General features: G+C 34.1%; 1 protein-coding gene across 1 annotated transcript in view; it reads right to left on the bottom strand.

The window, feature by feature from the left end:
* NEK10 (NIMA related kinase 10) overlaps window positions 1-19,241 on the bottom strand; it is a gene marked incomplete at both ends in the record, with an annotated part of 74,831 nt that overhangs the window by 38,106 nt on the left and 17,484 nt on the right. Inside the window, 7 exons of the mRNA XM_079538585.1 lie at window positions 416-486; window positions 1,087-1,216; window positions 8,171-8,239; window positions 15,412-15,487; window positions 17,408-17,510; window positions 17,713-17,834; window positions 18,689-18,734. Coding sequence (XP_079394711.1) covers window positions 416-486; window positions 1,087-1,216; window positions 8,171-8,239; window positions 15,412-15,487; window positions 17,408-17,510; window positions 17,713-17,834; window positions 18,689-18,734 — 617 coding nt within the window. The remainder of the gene's footprint in view (window positions 1-415; window positions 487-1,086; window positions 1,217-8,170; window positions 8,240-15,411; window positions 15,488-17,407; window positions 17,511-17,712; window positions 17,835-18,688; window positions 18,735-19,241) is intronic.

Genomic DNA, 19,241 nt, shown 5'->3' with positions numbered 1-19,241 from the left:
GTTAGATTTAGGTTAGATAGTAGGAAAAAAGCCTTCACTCATAGGCTGGTGAAGCCCTGGCACAGGCCGCCCAAGCAACTGTGGATGCCCCATCCCTGGAGATGTTCAAGGCCAGGATGGATAGGGCCTTGGGCAGCCTGTTTCAGTAGATCTCAGCCCTGTCCATGGCAGGGGGGTTGGAATTGAATGATTTTAAGATCTGTTCCAACCCAAGCCATTCTATAATTCTCTGAAATGTACTGTCTTACACTGTCATGCAGTTGTTAGATTCACCTATACTGAGTATGTTACTAGCATACTACTTAAAATCAGTAGACATTTCATATTCAGAGACAAATACTAGCAGTTGCTGAAGTCAGCCGAAAAAATAATACAAATAAAACAAATACTGCAGCAAGAACAAAACAAGATTTACCTCTTAATGGTAAATGATACTTTTTCAGAGTACAGTCCGTCCGGCACAGGTTCATACACAGCCCCTACTATCTGTAAAATAAAATACCTATAGTTAATTGAAAAAAAAATCCAATGTTTTATTTAGAAATTTCATATGATACATACTTCTTGGAACAATTTGATGGGTAGGCATTACATCATCAACTTTAACTTGTAAAATAACTTAGAACACATCTTCTAATGCAAAATATCACTTCTAATCAGGTATCCACATTAATGTACATAGCCACTGTAGATCAGGGGACTGTAATATCTGAGTAAGGGAAACAGTTACAAAAAACAATGATTTCTTCTTTTATTTTTAATCATATCCAAACGTCCACACAACTCTACAGGGTAATATACAACCCTATAGAAAACGCATTATAGTGATAAGAATTTTTATATCTAAAAACCCAATCACATAATGCAGCAATAAAAATATATCAGTCTGAGAAGTACTTATATTTACAAGCAATTTTTGCAAGTAGAATGAAAAAACAGTAACTGATACTGTGAAGAATGCTCCTGCTCATTCACACATCAGAGCAGAAAGCATTTTGTGCTTCTACAGCCTTAAACACAAATTTTCATGGACCTTGTGATCACATGTAGGAATAATGGGTGAGTTGATCTGGCAAATCTGAATACCTTAGTTGCCAAGGAGAGCATATTGGTGCTGTAAAACGGTGGGTTCAGAGTTGCCATCTGATAAAGGATACATCCTGCAGCCCAGACATCAGCTTTCTCTCCATATGGCTCACTCTTTACAACTTCAGGGCTAAGTGAAAAGCAGTGCAAACCATAAGTATTTAATTAATAGTTTTCATTGAGCATTAGCCTCAATTAAAAAATAAAAATAAAAAATCACCAGTCACTGCAATATACCTCCAGAGCTTATACAGTTACTTTCAAAAGGTTGCATTTCCTTTACTAGTCAAATTCTTTAAGTGGAAATACAAAATTATAATTGGAGTTAAGAGGTACTGCGCAAATTCAGTTACTGATGCAGACTGGATATGGTGCTAGAAGGTGTGCTGCCAGTTTGTACAAGACAAATGAAAAAAATAAATTTTAAAACAAATTAGCTGACATTTCTTAGATAAATTGTTATGTGGAAATGATATTAAGTGATCTTAATAGAACATAAATTCAGAATGGAGGTCACTGTGGGGAAGTGATGTAGTCTGACAGGTCAGACATTTTTGATGAAATTCATCAGGCAAGATAAAGATTCCTGTGTGAAACTCATTAGGTACTTCCCTTTAATTTTGCTGCTGCTATTGTAGAACAATGGAGATGAATAAAGAGTATTGAACATGATGTTAAAACATAACACGTTCTCTAGAGTTGGACTGTCATTACTCCTCACTGTGATACCAGTTCTTCAGAGGGCCTTGAAGAACTTTCATTTTGATACATTAAATATGTCCATTAGAGTGAGGATTGATGTGGCAGTTAACATACAGATGGTGATAGTGTGGTTTTGCATAGCAGTCACTGAAATAATATGTTGAAGACAGAAGGCCATAGAGACACACAGAAGCAACCATGACCTGCTCAGCAGAATCTAGTATTAATGTATGAGGCAGAACCTAATTTGACTGTCAGAGAAAACATCAGCCCATTGGAGTGGTGGCTAGCAAAAACACATTTATTGCTACCATGATTTGGAAGTTACAGAAAAAAATACAGTGCTGATAAGTTTATGAAGGTTGTAGTTTTAACATGGTTCCACAAGAACACATAATTGATTGAAATTATTGAAAATATGTGGTCTGTTTGTTCATGCTGAAAGATTTCCCATTCTAAATACCTATCTAATCCTTTTTTCTTTTCTTTTCTTTTCTTTTCTTTTCTTTTCTTTTCTTTTCTTTTCTTTTCTTTTCTTTTCTTTTCTTTTCTTTTCTTTTCTTTTCTTTTCTTTTCTTTTCTTTTCTTTTCTTTTCTTTTCTTTTCTTTTCTTTTCTTTTCTTTTTTTAATCAAAAGGAGGACTTCCAGAGGCATACTACTTGGTCATTTCTTCCAGAACAAAAGTCTGATATTTAGCACGTGAAGATGGCCAGCACCTTAATGTACATACAGTCTCATAGAAATACTTAAGAAAAATGCAAATGACTGAAGTAAAAGTTACATAATGTGACCACAAAAGTGATACAGAGGTTCTAAAATCCTAAATGTATATGATACTATGCTTTCATAGCTAATGAATTCAATACTTTAGAATTTCAAATAGAAATTTCGAATATTATTTATTTACTTTTATGAGATGAAGTGGTGAAATTCCTCACCGCGTTCTAAAGGCAAACCTCACCATCTGCTAGTTAGAAACGTGGGTGAGGTACAGTACTTGTTGACTAGTAAAACAGTTTTGCAGTCAAGCTGCACCATTTGGATCTATACTATTGAGGGATGTCAAACAGAAAGATCCCTGTTTTGTTCCTGTGTTCAGCTGCCCACTAACAGGAGGATGGTGGGAACACATACAGTTTATCTAATTCAGGTGACAACTGTGTATAAACTCTTACTGTCTGGTCAAGACCAGAAAGAACGAGTAGAACCAGACTGACATTTATTCCATAAAAATTCTATAAAAGTCTGTCTTAGTAAAAAGTACAGAATAATGATTTAAGGGAGTGACATTGGTATGGCTTCTGGTTTACTTGTAAAAGCGGGTCTTTGATTCTTAGATTAAGAGATCTGGATTGGATGAAATAGAACAGTGGCACTAATTAAATTTCTAGCAAACAGATGTCCACATCATAAAATGCATTCAGTGTAAAAATAAAATACTTAAATGGAGAAACTCTGAGAGCTGATAAAAAATTACCACTGCTTCAGGGGCTGATCATACTGCTGCAAAGCAGCAGTGCAAATGCTATACTCTATGATACCCACAGTGTCCAATATTAAGAGAGGCAGCAGATACTTTAAAAATTAGTCACTTTGTGCTTGCAATTAACTTATTCATAATATTCACTGCAGTTTTCTTCTAACTTTACACATCACTGCTCATTTCCAGATTGTATATTCATGGCAGGAGCTTACTTTTGCTGCATTGTATCAAGGAGAGTCCTTCACTGAATGAATGTCCACAGCAAAAGCAAGGCTAAATTCTTCTCAATCAGAGACACAGAAATACATCCACAGAATAATTTTCTAAATTCTCAGTATCCTTGAATAGACTGATCTATAATTGCTTCTCAGAAAGCTCACTCCTGCTCACCATATCCACATATAATGACAGTCTACACAAACAGCCTGAAAATGAGTCTTGAACTTGATTATGTCATCAATTAATCCAAAGAGTTATCTGTTTAATCTTCTGAATTATTTTTGCAAAATTAAAGACCTAATTTAGAAGCTAATTTAATAATTTTTTATTAGGGTAAAAAGCAAATAAAAATTAAATCTTATCAATATTGGTTCTATTTATAAAACAGAACCATTTCAGCAAATCATCTCTATATAGCCTCTGAGACGTTTTTATAATCAAACTTGCTTTTATAACTTTAGCCACTGATGCTATTTTGTGATATTTACTGAAGAATACTTAGAACTTCACAAGCAGATTCCGGATTCTCTACACTAACACTATCACATATCTACATGAAATATGACTGTTCTCACAGGATAAGCTCATGATCACATTAGTTTTTACTGGATAGATGTTCCAGTATGAAGGAAGAAGTCCTGAATTTGGAGAGGAAGGAAGGAAGGAACTGAAAGAATGACTTTTTCAAAACAGCATTGATTTTCTAGAGCTTCTAAAGCTTCTAAGAAATGTTTTCAATACTATCAGGCTGACTTTACATGAGACACAACTGGTGAAGATTTCCCATGCTGCAGAGAACTTCAATAAGCCAATTTTGAATTGTTTTGGTACAGTGCTCACTGCTCAGTCTAACAGTGTTTCTGACAGATGTAAATACAGGTCGGTGTATTTGACTCTGTAATACGAGGCATACCTTCAAATAAGACATGATTTCTACTAGACAGTTATGGATTAATTAAAGAGTGAATCCTCAAGACTAACCTCCCAGAAAGGAGATTACGATATTAAAAAAAAAGGTCAAAGAAATAAAAGCAAATACAACTGCAGAAGATTTTAAGAATGAATGATAATTATTGCTTTTATCATAATAATTCTTTCAATTCATTCTGTACACTCTGATAGACATTTCTGCAGCTACTGGTGGTACTACAAATACTCATAGGCACCATATGTGGTTCAGGAAGCTACCCAAGCCATATACAGTTGGAGGCAAGAAGAGTACAAAATATGGTTATCCCTTCTTCCTTCCCTATGGAGATATACAAACTGGCAATGATGGAAATGGGACAAGAGGAGAGATGACAGACAAGATTGCTTTACTTTTTTTTTTTTTGTCCCATATAATGAAAAAATATTTATGGCTTCTATTAGCTTCAGATATTCAGATCTCTTTATTAAGGTAAGATCTATAAAATAATACTCGCTTGTAGTGGATTGCCCTTTTAGTTGTTGTCAGTTGCTGGTAGAACTCATTACAGCAAAATAGAAGAAGGAACTTAAATTTAAGTTCATGTGAAAGATTCTGCTTTTCACTAAACTACTGCAGAATGCTTTGTGAGTATTGGAGAGTAGTATGAAGAGAACATAGCTTCTCTATAATCAGTCCTCTGAATCACGGAAGAGTAGGTGGTGAGGGAGAAAAGCTACTCATCCTAGCTTCCCAAAGGTGAAAAATGAAAAAGTTGCTCGTAATAATCTTTTCTCTGGATGTTTTGCTGTAAGCTATAGGTCACACTTAGTACGTATGGTAGGTTCATAATTACTAGAATAGCAACAAAAGAAGGAACAGGAGCCATACAACTGACAATTCAAAAAAGAGATTCTGTGAAAACTGTTAAAAGCTATTTGCTTTTCTCACCTACAAGAAGCAGCCTTTTGGAGGTAGTCTATTCTGTCTGTCCCTGGAGTGACAAAGCTGGAACAGCATTTTCAGTCTCTAGGGTTTTTTTGCCTTCAGAGCTCTCTATTTTGAAATTTATTGCCAAAGAATTCTATAGTAATTTCTTGCATTATCTACCAACTTGCATTTTTATTTTTCTCATTAGAAATTCTTAAGTAATTATATTTGTAAACTATTATACACAGCTATTACACATATGCTTTTTCCTCACAAAACACACTCCTTCAAACATCCTAAGCCTCTTTGACTATAGAAAATTAATCATTTCCACCAATATTTAAAATGTACAGGGGCAGGGATGAAACTTGCTATCTTTGGTTTGCCATTTTACAGTGTAATAAATCCTCCTGCCACCAGATGGTGAATGTAATTTCAAAATGGGTGAAGTCAGCTAGGAGAGATAACTTTCGCATGTATTATCGCTCCCCTTAGTATAATCTCAATAGTTTCATTTTCTAGAGCAAGCATTACCTTCCTTTATTAAGAAAGTTAGTTTACTAATTATTAATTATTTCCAGTCAAGTAAGCTCTCTAATTTGGTCCGTCAATGTGTATTTACACGTTTGTGCTGACCTAGGAGTGGCATAGCTGATTTTATTTTTCCAGTTATTTTTTAACTTGAATAATTTCATTGCAGCAATTTGTATCACAATCTTAAAAACAACTGAAGCTGACAGGCCCCGTTTTTTTGTTGTTGTTTTTGTAGGGAGGGGACATAATAAACAACTGCCAAGAGGTTACCGTAATAGAAATAAAAATAGCTTCTACTGAAACAACTGCCAGGTTTAGCCTTAGTTCATAATGTTCAGTTGAAACTTTTTTTTTATCCTTTTCTAAGTAAGAAAAGAATAGTTAATCAAAATATAACTAAACTAATAAAATATGTATAAACCTTCAGAATATTTCTTCTGAGCACAAAATCTGCTGAACAGAGCAGAAGACTTTTACATTGAGGGCTTCTGTGTTCTTCTTCAAAAGTAGACTAGGGAGGTACATACTTGTGTTCTACCATCTTTGTACTTGTCCTACAAGAGCATGCATATCTGACAGTGAAAGATTCATGTATTTACTTGATAGAATATTTTACCTTTTCCTAGCAACTTTATATTTTCACTGCTTTTACACATATAAACCTTCATTGCCAGTAAAAGCGAGTTCTTTCTGAATCTCACAGAGCAGTAGCAAATAAACATTTCATTGCTTAAGCACTTATTTTTAAAGTATCTTTAAAATGGAAGGATAAATCTCACTGATGTTCACTGTTTCTGTTGCCTCATACTGTCTAAACTGAATTAAATCTCTACATGTACAAACACTTCTTGTTTTATATATAGAGATGTGTGTGTGTATATTTGTACATATCTATACAAAAATAGCTCTGAAAGTATTGCCTCCCATTTTATTATATTGGCCCACAACATCAGAGGCAGGTAGTGATGGTAGAGCTGTAGAGGTTGAGCATTCCCACCAATATCTGTTACATATTGTTGCCAGATGGCAACAGAGGGGCAGTCTGACAGAATGGTGTCTGACATGGAAGTGCAGAGGATGCAAAGAGGTGTAATTGAATTCCTCCACATTGAAACAATTTAACCCATTGACATTTTTCAATACTTGCTGAATGTTTCTGGAAACCAAACAGAGGATGTGAACACAATGAGGTAAAGGGTGAAGCATTTCAGCAGTGTCAACAGTGATGTGAAAGATAAGACATGTTCTGGATGGCCATGCACAGCTGTCACTCCATGAAACAAAGAGCATCTCGGACTACTCATCTGTGCAAATTGGTTAATAGTGGTGACAATGTTGAAAAATAGTGTTCTATAGCTGAGAATTTGCTTTATCAAGTAGTGTTATTGTTTTCGTATCCGTTGTAGTTTCCATGGAAAGAAATAGGAGGCATTACTTTCCGAGCGATCTATGTATATTTTCATCTATGTACATATGAACATATATATATATATATAAGTATATATATATATACTTCTACATAAAAACAAATTCTGGGCTGCTAGAATTTTCCAGCCAGAACAGTATTCTGTGCATATTGTATTTCATAAATCTAGTAGGGAAATGAATGCAGTACTATTTACCTACCTTGGGGAAAGAAAAAAAAAAAAAAAAAAAAAAAAAAAAAAAAAAGCAGTGCAAAGACCAGGTTATCAATATTTAAGAACCTTTTACAAACTGACCAGAAGTATTGAAGCTCTACATAAAAGCCCATGAAACTGTACCCAGCTGAGGGGTTTCTATTAGCTTTTTAAAAGTTAAAGTGTATTTGTCATCTTATTTCCTCTCATCAGGATACACAATACAATGTGTGGATATACTGGCAAAATATTTTTTAATGATCCAATTAAGTGTGAATTTGACCTTCTTGTTTATACACTATATTTGTTGATTTGGAAAAAAAGTTTGCTGCCAGTGTGCAAAACTACTACATGTTTCTAAGCTTTTTTTTTTTTTTTTTAACTTATTTCAAGACAATTTTAAAAGCTTTAAAGACTCTATCAGAAAAGGTGATGTTTCTATTACTAACATAAAGAAGCAAATTTCACATTAACAGTAAAAAAATATATATCTAATTAAGCTCAAAATTGTATCATTGTTTCAACTGGTTTTATGCTTCTGAATTTTCAAGATCATCATATGCATGTCTGGTAAATACAAGGAAAAATCAAAGTACCATCCATATGTAGTTTAGTGTTCCAGTATTACATACAGAGCTTCTGGGAGACATAAAGCAGAAAAACACATTGAAGTGCTAATTTATACTGACTTTTCCTTCAGATGCATCATGGTACACAGTCTAAAACAGCAAGAGGAGGTAAAAGTCAGATTCTGAAACCTGAAAAATAAAAATCTCTTTTCAATGTACTTTTTTATTTGTATTACTGAAGGCAAGCACCGTTCCACGGACAACACATCTAGTATTCTTAAGCATATAAAAATAACTAGCAGAATGTCGGGCTGCCAGTTTTAACAGAAATGCTGTAGACAAATTACATTTGTAAGTTGTGGGAAAGCGCTACCCATGTACACAGAAACTGAAACATTCATATTCTAAAAGGTGTTGGTAATATACATCATGGGTCTGCTGTAACAGGACAAGGGGAAATTGTTTCAGACTTAAAGAGAGGATATAAAGGATAAAAAGAGGATATAAGAAAAAGGTTTTTACAGTAAGGGTAGTGAAGCAGTGGAACAGCCTGCCCAGAGATGTGGTGAATGCTCCAGCCCTGGAGACATTCAAGATCAGGCTGGACGGGCTCTGAGCACCCTGATCCAGCTATAGGTGTCCCTGTTCACTGCAGGGGAGTTGGACTAGATGACATTTAAAGGTGTCTTCCAGCTCGAAGGATTATTCATCCTATGATTTTATGACAGATAGTTTTCAAAACTGATTCTTTCTAACCAGACAAATTTTCCAGTGAATTACAACAGCAATTTCCTACAAAATGCTTTAGGGAATGACCTCAAATCTGTAACTTTACAAACAGATCAACAAAAGGAAAAACCTTTCGTCTTCTCTCAATTTAACAGAAATCTGAACACTTAAAAATAGTAAATGATTTTGCTTATTGAGCTATATGCCTTCTAGAATAAATTCTATTCGGTGTACTTTGTACAAGACAGCCAAGCTTAACAAGAAATCACATGAATATTCAAAACTGAAAGGGAGATATGAAAAAATAATTATTTGCAAGAATATGACTACAAGCAGTAGCAAGTCCTATTTTATAATATCTCAAAAATAAACTTAAATATCAAATAACCAATTTCACATAAGGTGTTAATTTCACCTAAAATTAAACTCCTGAAAATTAGATTTATGATAAGTTAGTGTTCCAGCTCCCTCTGTCGCAAATGGAGAGAGACAAGCACATCGAGAGTTTGATTCATCTCGCCCTAAAATAGCTGCTCAAGAAAGATGGGATGAAATTCATTATGGAAATGACAATTTTTTTTCTGTAGTCATCTAACTGCTTGACTTGAATTAGATGTCTAGTTTTTGGATGGCTACATCGAAGCAAAATGAAATCCAGTCATATAGAGATTACTTTCTGACAACAACATATCAATTAGATAACTTTAAGTATTTGGATTTCCTGGAACCTAACATACATGAGAAAGTGTCCAGAAACAAAACAGGACAACTGATGTAAACTGAACTGTCACATGATCCTATGATGTTAAAAATATTTAATTCCACACTTTTCTTCTCTACATTCCCACTAAAATTCCTTCTAGGAATAAGCTAAAGCCTTTAGCAACTCATTTTCAAGTTTCATCTCTCAGTTTACTAACTGAGCATCTCGACCTCTATAAAATTATACCAATTGCTTGCTTGCAAGCGAGGGCATATGGCAAACTCACTGTTATATCTCTGGATAACACTGCATTTACCTCTTTTGTTATAAAATCAATGACTTCTGCTCATGTAGCTGAATAAGTAGAGAACCTAGATTTTGATCAGTAGTCCAGGAAAAAGAAACTTTCTTAAGAACAGATATATTTTTCAAACACAAACATACATCTGTCTAAAATCACGTGGTATTAATAATATTCATCCTCTTTATGATGCTCCTGTAAAGAATGGCTGTCCACAAACAAGGTGTTTGAGGACTGTAGGTGTGGAAAATTTGAGCTGCCTCCATGAAAAATATAATTAAAGGCAGCTTAACCTAAGATGATTAAAGCCACCAAAGTTATTCATGTCCTGCAGTTCAGATGTCAGAGTAATATTGCTCACCTCAATGCAGCTTATTTGACATTACTTAAAAGAGAAATGAATGAGAAAAAACTCTTGCGAACAAAGACCAGTAGCATTGGACTAGAAGATGTTCACAAGCTCATAAATGAGTTTGATGAAAAGTCCAATATTATTATAATAAAGTATTAATGATAGTTATCTGTTCTAAAGTGATTATAAACCCAGAATCTTAAGTCATTTAGTCAAAAGAAGCAAATCTATACATATTAAAAGAATTGTGATACAAGTCCCATAGAAGAAATTATTTCCAAGAAATACATTGCTTGTTTACAATATATTGTCTTGGTAGAATAGTACTTGTTCTTTCAGCAGTTTAAATCTATCACTGAGTTTATAAGACCACTACATACTCTGCGCTTTTATATTTTTTCAAGTACTAATGTAACTCTTTAGAAGCCATATCAGCAGCACTCTCTTGTCAGAAAACAAGTATAAACTAACCTGCATGTTTTCACATGAACTTTCATCAAGAAAACCTATGCGTTGACTTTGTAAGATACTTCTAAGCATTTCTGAGCAAAACCCTTCCCGTCTTAGGATCCATAGACAGAAAAAAAAAAAATAAAAATCTGTATGAACTAGTTCACATCACTTGCAAAGTGGCTTTCTTTCAGTCCAAGAATGTAGAATTCTCTCATGTATAGTATTATGTTTTAGGTAGGGACTTCTATCATTTCTACTGAAACATTTTTCCAGATGTCAGTACAGAGGTTTTCAAGCTTTCTTACTACATTTTACATCATATAAAATTTTCTCCCATGTATAAGTTTGTTTAAGACTGGATGTGGTGTTGTCTACATTTCAAATGTGAATTTTCTGTTGTTATTTAGTCAAACTTAGTTGCTTTATAAAAATTGTATAAACTTCAGACATTTTAGGTTTGTTTTCATAACTCAATCACTGTCAATTACTTTTATTGTTCTTCCCTGAAGTTCATCTAGTTATCTTTTTTGGAATGGCATGTTGCACCTCAAATTGCACAGAGCTTTTTGCTGACATATCTTATTATAAACCAATGCCTAAACTAAAGCTGCTCTATCAGAATTACTTTTCACTGCTGTGTTTCATTTCATTATCAGAGTAAATACTTCTATTAACTGCCTTTCAGAAGATCCTCTTATAAAAATGAAGTATTCATATACTGAAAGAATTATTCAACTTCTGTCATACTTTTAATCAAACCGAATGTCCTCTCCAGGAGCCAGCTGTTCAATGAAGTTTAGGTAATATAACACAGTATACAGACTGAATATGTACTCCATAAAAAGAAATTAAGGTCCAGGAATCCTCTTTCACAGCCACAACAATAATGGAAAATACAAAAATACAGTATTACCTCTAATTAAAGGAAATACAATTTTCCTCAAAACACCAGGAGGAGAAAACTTTCTGTATAGTTTTGAGTACCTGCTCTCTGACATTTTAGAATAACGATGTTTCAGAAAGATCATGTTAAAACCACAACTAGTGGGAAATGTTGTTACCTGCTTCTTAATGACACCTAAGAGATTTGCTCTTCTTTACAGTTTTTCAACAGCTTTTCAAAATCATTCAAATTCTTAAGGAATTGCATGCCAACCAAACTCAAAATTTACAATGTTCCCCAGATTTTTTTCTAAAAAAATTCTGTATGCTTATATAATTATAAAAGCAGTTACCATAAACATGATTCAACAAATTTTTACTTGCATCTCTTCACCTCTTCACAGAATCATAGAATGGCCCGGGTTGGAAGGGACCTCAAGGATCATGAATCTCCAACCGCCCTGCCACATGCAGGGCCACCAACCTCCCCCATTTAATACCAGACCAGGCTGCCCAGGGCCCCATCCAACCTGGCCTTGAACACCTGTAGGGACAGGGCATCCACAACCTCTCTGGGCAGCCTGTTCCAGCAGCTCACCACTCTCTCTGTAAAGAACTTCCCCCTGACATCCAACCTAAATCTTCCCCCCCTCAACTTAAAACCATTTCCCCTTGTCCTGCCGTGATCTACCCTTTCAGAGTTGATAAGGGTAGATAACCTCTTGCTTTTGATACACCTTCATAATCCACTTTGTGAAACAAATAAGTGGTGGGTGGTGGGTATACATGAAAGTAAACATTGTTCCATTGTGCTCCCTCTCTCCTTTTTTTTTTTTTTCTTTTTACAATGCACAATTTGCCACCTCTTTTGGGTAGGTGTTCAAGACAGCTGGATAATAAAGACTCTGTCAACATCAACTTGGAACAGATTGTTTCCGATGATTTATGAGCTGGAAAATCACTTCAGAATTCATTACCAATTCCCTAAAGCAGTCATCTCCTCAATTTTTTATGTATTAAGTGTAAACAAATCCATCTGATACATTTTGTATTCTAAATGGACACATTGTTGGGTTTTTCAATTCAAGGACACAATGAATTAAAAGGAATTTAATTAGTGTGATGTTAGAATAAGAATAGTATGAAGTAGAATTTGAATATATCACAGTTGGAAAAAATAATTTGTAAGCTCCTCTTTAAATATGAAACCGTGTCTGCTGTTATTTGTGATGACTTAGTTTTTAATAAAATAGATTAACAAATGGATTCAGTACTTTCTTTTACAGGTCATGTTTGGTACACAGAGAGATATGTTTTTATCTAAGCCTGCATAATGACGTATAGCCAAGTCCAAAAAATAATTATCAGCCACTATTTATTTTGATATTTATTATTTTGTTTCTGTACTCCTCCAAGAAGGGTAAGTTGCAATTCAAACTCCCCAGAACCATTTTCCTGTCAATTCAGAAGAAACCAATTTCTGCCACTCTAAAATGACAATGCTGTCTTGTCACATAGCTCTTTCTCTCCATCCTTACCCTTTTATCTGCAAGAACTAATATTGCTGCTCTTGCAAGGTAAGCAATCCCAATATTTTGATTACTTTCAAGCCATTCACCTCAATTTAAATCATCCAAAAGAAAAGAAAAGGAAAAAAAAAGTTCAAGCACTGAATAACTCTATACTCTGACTTCTGTCCTTCAGCCTCATCACTTCTGTTAAAAACACAGTCAGTTATTTGTGAACAGGTTCATATCTAAAAAAAAAAAAAAAAACAACAACAACAACAACAACAACAAAAAACCACCTCTGTCATGCACAGAACCAACCAAATACATCAAAAATGGCAATCCACGCATTCAGTTCTTGGCAAAACCTTTCCAACATTTTTAAATGGCCGTGGTACTGGAAAGACTAGTGCTTTACCCACCACTTTAAATTTCTTGGCAGTATACATTTTAAATACAAAGACATACACAGCCTCTCCTTGTTCTGTCTTCTGATGGTGTGCAGGCAGGGATCACTGCCTCCATGATATTTGTGTGTGTGTATATTTAAATCTGTAAGATATTTGCAGAGCTACTCTCAAAGAGTAATTTCCCACAAAACATGAAAAGACCCAAAGACAGTTACATTTTGCACAGAAGTGAACAGGAGAAAAAAGGACAAGAAAATTACATCTTATGACCAAGAGGACCACTGGGGTAGGGTTTGTAAACTGAAACTTCTAAAGATTGCTGTAGCTTGCAAACAATTTGCAAATAACTTGTCCAAAAAAGCACATTAGGTTCCCATCAACAGCTGCCCAGGGAAAAGTGAACAAAAACCAATTTTATTAAGAAGCTCCAAAAAGATGATAAGGAGATAATCACACCAAAATCTTATAACTCTTAACTACCCAAGCCATCACTCATGATTTGTGCTATACTACAAGAGAATTCGGAGGGAACAAATTAATGCATCATTGCAATTGCCTTACCCAGTTTCAGGTTATGCATTAGTCTTTAAGGTATAGACTTAAACATTTAACACATTACAGAGACTCATTTCTGGAGCCATTTAAGAGTTAGTGACTTCTAGGAAATCTCAAGTAAAAAGTCTCAAAAGTGGCAACGTTTATTATTCTCAGATGGCAAAAGTCCGAGTTCTTGACCTTTCCTCGTAATTGAGAAGAACCACTAGTAGTCCCTTTAATAGCTCAGAACTTTTAATAACTTATTACGAGGACATGAGCCAAGAATTTGGGTAGGTGTACAATCATCACATGTGGTCATCAGAAAAAAAGATTTAAGATCAATGTTAGAAAAGGCTTGTTAACTTCTGTCAGTGCCACAGACACAGTGCTGGTGTCAGAAATGATTCAGAATGACGCCACTTCCAGTTTTACTTAGGATATTATGTTGCATCAGGTTTTTCTCCTAATTGGCAGATACTTTGTGAATGAAAAGTTCTGGTAGAAAGAGTAAACATATTATAGATACATTAGATAGTTAGACCATAGATAGAATGCTGTGCAGTATTCTTGGATTGTTAATCTGTCATTGATTGTAGTTTGTTTTTTCAAATTCCTATGTCAAATGAACTCCACTTTAAGGGAGCTGGAAGTGGCAAAATACAGCAAATGGAACAAGAGCAACAGGAATTTCCTAGAAGAAGAAGAAAGCGAACTTCTGAGTTGAGAAAGCTAAATGCTTAACAGAAGAAACAGGAAGTCACTGAAGAAACAGCCGCTGTATGTAAAAAGGTGTTGCAAAGAAGCTGGAACAAGCTTGTGTAGGAATGAGGAATATTTTTATCTGCTCCAGCTGAACATATACATAGACATATTTCTGAAATATAACACTAGTAAGGAGAGGCAAAGATTAACCAATAATCTTACACAAGAGAGATCTGGAACTATGATTCCAATTAGCAATTCCTTGATTAATTTCAGATGTTAGAATTTCAGTCATCAGAAATTCTGAACATAAATGACATGCCCAGAACAGACCAACTGTCATTAGATGAATACTGGGATTAGTGCTTACTCCTAGTTAGATTTTTACCTTGATTCCACTTTTGTTGGCAATACAGTAACTTCAGTTAAATGGCATATATCCATACATAAATACCACAAAAGTCAACTCTGTGCTGCTCACACTTAACTGTGTTTGAGAGAATCCAATATGCATCTAATGCTCTCAGTTACATACACTATAGACAGCCCCAATTATGCTATGAGTCATTAAAACTAAATCTTATTTTTACCTACCTTTCTTGTTTCTTGAAAATTAATTTCTTTATTCTTAAGAATTCTTAAGAAAGGCTTAAGATTAATAAGTTTCCTCAGAACAGGAGACATTTCGTTTTTCTTCCAACTTAACTCATTACTGCCAATGCACAAGAAGGGGTAAGAGAAAAAATGTTGTATGTTCCACAATGTTGTATGCAGTAGTACTTACCAAGAGTACAGAATAGTTCCCACTACTGATGCAAGTTTGCTGTTTTCTTCGTTTTGCTTTGCAAGACCAAAATCAGCTAACAAAAAAGAAAAAAAGAAAAAATAAAATAAAATTAAAAAGGGAAACAAAAGAAAATCTTCACACATCAAGGGGAGATGATAAGTTGATTTTTTTTTCTTCCATTCATCTTTTACATTTCACAGTATTACACTGGACTGTTTTCCTGTTTCCACACAACACCTACTTGGCTCAGGCCAAAACTCATTTTTTAGGATGACTGTGCAGCTACTACAGTTCTGAGTAGATCTGTGGAGAAAATCCTCTTATTTTATAAAAACTGATAGGTTGAATTCACTGCAGAGGCAGACTTAAAATTTTGCAATATTTGAGCACATGCTTCCATCTTTGTTTGACAGCTGTATCACTTTGATCTGGAGGCACTTGAAATCATCAGTAATCACGGATAATGTACACAAACACAATACATAAATGCCCCAGTCTTTGGACTTCATGTGTTATATGTAATACAGCTACATATTGTATATATTTGCTATTAGTGGAAAGGAAATTTTTTAAATTTTCATTATGGCAATAAAGCAAGAAGTACCAGTAAGTAACAGAAAGTACCAGAAGAAACAGATAAAAGGATTTCAGCTCCCACTGAAAATTCAATAAAAACTGTTACTAATTAAAGTATGAATAAAATGGTTATTTAAATATTGCATAACAGTTTTGAACCAATCACTGTAGAAAGTAAGTTTCAGTTTTTCCCCTTTTTACAATATCTGTAAATCTTTTCTAGCTGTATAGTTTTTCAAAGTTAATTTTGGGCTTAAATTTAAAAATATATTTATGCTTTTATATAGTTTGTTCAGGCTAGACCTTGGCAAAGGTGTTAAACTAATACAAGAGTGCCCCTCGGTGGCAGTGTCTTGGTATAAGATACAACGACATAGTATTTTACTTTAATATAATATTTTGATTATTTATATTTATCATTCAGGGAGAAATGTTGCATTAAATTACCTTATTTCAAAGCTATAAGATTCAGAGCTTTGAAGCAATACAAATTAATCACGAATGAATTTAAATATGTAACTCATCAGGTATAAATACTACAAAATAACAGCTGCTAAATAGATTTGCTTATTATAGATCATTAATCATAGTTTTGTGGTTGTGCGTGCATAGATCTACTGTTCTCCATTATTTTAAAGGAGATAAATTAATTTTTGAGTCAAGAATTCTCATAGCAACTCTGCAAAATTCAAATTGTTTACTTGGTTCTGTGTCATAAGCATTAAAAAATCATGCAGGAATTCTTTGAGAACATTAAAATCCACAGTATCTCAATCATCTGTCATTCTGGATGTAAATTCCTAGTTGTATTAATTCATTCAAAGAGTAAAATTTTGACATACAGCAGAGCACTGCTCACACACCTACAGCTTTCAAATCCTACACATCTCTGAGTCACTTTCTCCACAGCACAGAGATTATAGAAATACACAAGAATATTCATTACTATAGCCTCAGAAATAGAATCTCACTGCAGCTGATCACAGAACAATTGATGGATACTAACAGTCGTATGGTGAGAGTGGAATAGAACAGATGGTCATTTTACTCTGCATGCTCATTAGCACTGGCTATATAATCTAGTTATCTTGACATATGTAACTATTAGGTTGGGGGTTTTTTTAGGACTAAATCATCTCCTTGGTCATATTTGATATCACAGCTGCGAAAAAACATGGCTGATAACATCTAGAGGCAATGATCACATGGTCACAAAAGCTGTGTATAATAATAGAAATAATAGAAATAGAAATAATAGAAAATATTTCACAAAACAGTATTATAACACTATAATTTACTAGCTTCCAACTATGGTGGCCAGTGCCTCAGAATCTGAAACCTTCTGTGAGTTTCAGTAAAGAAATTCTACTCACTTTCATCAAGGGAAATTCTCTTGAAGTAAAGCAGTTCTACTTACTAATTTTAACTTTGTCTTTATCCCCCAGCATGATGTTGTTTGGAGTGAGATCTCGATGAACAATCCTCTTCTCTTTATGTAAATAACGAAGAGCTAGGCAAAGCTTGCAAAGAAACAAAAAGAGCCTTAAACAAAGATTCATAATGACAATCTAAGTGAAATCACATCAAATCACATTAATATCAGGTATTAGTGTTTGATATAAGTATTATTTTTTTTTATTATTAGCCTAACAAACATAAATGGAATTAGTAACCACAGGTAGACATGTCCTGGTGAAAAAAAAATGTGTGCCTCTTACTTACTTGGATAAATATATTCCATATTCTTTCTTCTGTAAATTTTTGTTGCTTTTCCTTCAAAGAGTGAAAGTGCTCTCCCAATGGCACCCCATCTATGAGTTCCATGACTATGTACAGTCTGTCATCTACACAAAAGAAACTTCAATTAAAAAAATACATTTATACAGAAGGCATTTGATAATGGAGTATTTGAGGCTAAAATATATTTTTAAAGCTGTCTTTTTTGATTTTTAAGTTTTTTGTACATTATAGTTCTATTCCATGTTTTTCCAATTTTTCATAAAATCACAGAATGATTAAGGTTGGAAAATGCCTCTGAAATCATAATCTGATCGTCAACCCATCCCCACCAACCATGTGCCACATCTACACATTTCTCAAAAACCTTCAGGGATGGTAGCTCCGTCACCTCCCTGGCAGCCTGTTCCAATGCCTCACCATCCCTTCAGAGAAGTCATTTTTCTAGCTACAGCACTAGTAGAGCTCTGAGTGCAGTCCCTCTCTCCTGCACTGCACTGCAAGAACTGAAGCATTTATATCACAGTAAATATAAGGAACTTCATGCTTGTTAATCACTCAGTAATAATCACTCAGTGGGCAGGTGTAGGTAGACAACTCCTTAGAAAGAAAAAGGAGACAATATGGCTAAGCCATGCTACTATTCATTCCACTAGTCACCAAACCTTTTCACCCTACTTAATATTCCAACTGTAAATTTGGGATCTTTAGCTCTAGGATAGACACTTTCTACATGTTTACTCTTTTGTTTGACTAATAGATAAACATAATTATTATGTCTCATCCTTTTTCAATTTTAAAGAACTATAAGCCTGTCCAAAGTGTAGAATCACAGAGCTGTAGGGACTGGAAGGGACCTTACTGCTCAAATTTGATACACTCCTTCCAAAAGGTAAATACTCCTATTGTATATTTCTACTTCATCATGTACAATACAGTAATTATTTACATTTATACTTACTTTCCAAGAAGGTTCTGTAATAACGTACAACATTTGGGTGATAAAGCTACAATGAGGAAAGAAATTCAGTTGTTTAGAATAGTTAGACTGATGGAATGGCATTTATAATGCTTAACTACATAATGGAAGAATGAATCCCACAAGGATTCCAAAAACTTGCTTACAAACTGCAGTGCAGCAGACATTCACAGCCATCCCCAAACATGTTTTTGTAAAAAATAATAATTATAATAATAACTTTTATTATATATATATAATTTTATATATTATATTATACATGTACTATATTATACATATATATAATAAATATAATACTATATATATATAATAAAGTTTATATATATATATATGTATGTATGTATGTATGTATGTATGTATGTATGTATAATTACTCAAGAGTCATACCAACACTCTTGTTAGCAACTGGAACAGTAAAGGAAGTTTAAAGGCAATTACACCTGCACCAAAGTATTTTCTTTCATAGTTAAAAAACATTAATGATTTGTCTATGTTGTTGTGAGTTTCTTTTAATATTTATTTACAATTACAGAAA

Source organism: Tetrao urogallus, assembly GCF_951394365.1.
Source record: "Tetrao urogallus genome assembly, chromosome: 7".
Lineage (NCBI taxonomy): Eukaryota > Metazoa > Chordata > Aves > Galliformes > Phasianidae > Tetrao > Tetrao urogallus.
The sequence above is the reverse complement of the archived record's forward strand: the minus strand, read 5'-3'. Positions and strand labels throughout refer to the sequence as shown.